Source organism: Meleagris gallopavo, chromosome 14, assembly GCF_000146605.3.
Source record: "Meleagris gallopavo isolate NT-WF06-2002-E0010 breed Aviagen turkey brand Nicholas breeding stock chromosome 14, Turkey_5.1, whole genome shotgun sequence".
NCBI lineage: Eukaryota > Metazoa > Chordata > Aves > Galliformes > Phasianidae > Meleagris > Meleagris gallopavo.
The window spans coordinates 1786260-1788654 of NC_015024.2; the positions used below are offsets into that span (position 1 = coordinate 1786260).

Sequence of the window (2395 nt, forward strand, 5' to 3'; positions counted from 1 at the left end):
CGGCAGCCGCAGCCCCACGGCCGCCGGAGTAGGGGAGGACCGGTCCGCGCCTCCGCAACCCCCGTCCCAAGCACTCCACGCCCTTCTCTCGCTCCTCCAGCTTTAATTGAGGTAAAGCACTTTGGTGTCGGGCAGCGCACGGGGGCTCAGCACCACGCAGCACCCACCTCCCTGCCCCCATACCCCTCTTGCCCCATTTCCTCTCCTTACAACAGGAGAGGTTCCCTTCCCCTCCCCCCCCCTAAAAAGCCTTGCCCTCTGTCCCCCAGCCCCTCAACATAGAGGGCAGAAGGCAACCCCACTACCCTGAGGCATCCCAAAAGCGAGCTGCCAGCAGGCGATTTAGGGCTGTCTCCAACCGGTCCGCTACACCACTACAGAAAAGGTGGGGGGCTCTCCCGCTCAGTCTGGCCTGGCTAGCACCACATCAAGAACACCAGCAGCACCCCCAGACACATCGGTGCCAGGGGGCCAGGGGCACCCCCATGAGGTCCAGCTGGCTGCTGGCAGGAGTTGCCCTGCCAGCCCTGGTAACAGTGACAGCGGAAGTGGATCTGTAGGAAATGGATGTCAGTGTGAGACAGGTGGCCCTTAGCCCAGATGAGAGGACGCTCGGGCTGCTCCTTGTCCCGGTGCTGCAGCTGGAAGGTGGCTGGATTGAGGTGCAGGAAGACATTGGCGGTGCTGTTCTTGCGCAGGCAGCGGCCTTGTCCCTGGCACAGCGTTGTGCTGCAGTGCTGTGCTGCCGTCGTCACGTTGACAATGTAGCGGCCCAGGTCTCCTTCCATATAATCCTTGATTGTCTGGCATGACTCCTGGGAGGAAAAATAACAAACAACAGGGGTGTCAAGAGCATGCTGGAGTGTCCCAGGGAGAGAAACATCCCACATGCAGAGATCACCCCCAGCCTCAAGCTGCAGGTGCCTGCTCAGAACTCAGACCTACCCGGTTTTTGGTGTACTCCACATCACCCCAGAAAATGACCCCAGCTGCTCCCAGCGCTGCGCTCTCGCCGATGGTGGAGATGAGGTCCGGCTGTGGGGACAGAGCCCAGTTAGTGCCTGTGAGCCCCGTGCAGCACAGCATGTCCCAGAGATGCACGGAGGCAGGGGGACCATCCCAGCCCCGAAGGGACCAGCCTACTCCCAGACCCAACCCTCCAAGGCCAGGGCACCCAACAGCTGCAGGCTCTCACACTCCAATGCCAGCTGCAAGGACCCCACATCTGGTGGGGCTAGGACTGGTGACAGCAGTCACCAGCCCCTCTGGCAGGGAATGAGGCCCTCAGTGCCACTGGAAGGGGCCAGTCCTGCTGCCCAGCTGAGAACAGCAAAAGCACAAGGTGATGGTGGCACTGCCACGGTGGCTGAAACCACCACACTCCAGGGAGCAGTATACAGCTGGCCCAGAACCTCTTCTCCACGGCTCGAGGCCACCCACGTGCAGGACAAGAAAATCCCAACGGCACCGCCAAGGGTCTGAACTCCTCACCAGGGGGCAGCCCCACCGCCAGCCCTACCTGGCTGAGCACATCCATCTTGCGGCTGTAGGTGGGCCTCGTGTAGACGAAGACAGGCAGGCTGTAGCCCTCGTGGTGCTGCTGCGAGATGCGCATGGCCTCCATCACCCGTGCCCGGACAAACTTCCGGCTGTTGGGTGTGGAAGCCAGGAGCGGGTCGAGGTAGATGGAGGGGTAGAGCGCCAGGCTCTCGTTCCACAGCCACGCCAGCTGGTCATTGCGCGTCTTCTCCACATCGGGGCACTGCCCCGTGTAGCTCTCCTTGTTCTTGCTGTAGTCGTGGTTGTAGCAGTCGGGGAAGAGGTAATACCCCCAGAGCTGCTTGGGCCGGAAGCTCTTGGCATAGCGCAGCGTTCTCACCATGAACTGCCGTGCAGCCGACTCAAACTCGAAGACCGCCTGCTTGTTCACCTCCTCCGGGGACCAGAACGGCTGCTTCTGCTTCACTAGCTCCCGGGACACCTCCTGGTACACGTCCTTAGGCTTCCAGTTGCGCATCCAGATTGGCCGCCACTCCTCCCAGTCGATGACCGCCAGACCCTCCGAGGTGGCCGAGCGGATGTACTTGCCGATGCCCTCCTGCAGCCGGGCCAGGTGCTCAGCCAGGCTGCTCTGCTGCGGCACGCCGCCGTTGACGGGCTCCCACCGCTTGTTGTAGTAGGGGTAGAGCCCCAGGCGCTCTTTATAGAAGATGGTGAGGTTCTGGTCCACGAAGCCCTCGTTGGGCGACGCGTGCAGGTCGAAGATGCTGAAGTCCAGGGCCACCTGGAAGCGGGGCTTGCAGTCCTGCGTGGGCGCGTTCCAGGCCACCAGGAAGGGCCGTCGGGTCAGCAGCGGCGCGGCCGACGGTTTTTCGGAGGACTGCCGGGCCAGGAC

General features: G+C 62.5%; 1 protein-coding gene across 1 annotated transcript; it reads right to left on the reverse strand.

Annotated features, from left to right (window-relative positions):
* Positions 1-83: 83 nt before the first annotated feature.
* HYAL2 (hyaluronidase 2) lies at positions 84-2395 on the reverse strand (the record flags this gene model as incomplete). Its single annotated transcript, XM_003209971.2, has 3 exons — positions 84-815; positions 946-1035; positions 1520-2395. Coding segments are annotated over 3 exons (1365 nt in total), but the record flags the coding sequence as incomplete, so codon positions are not given.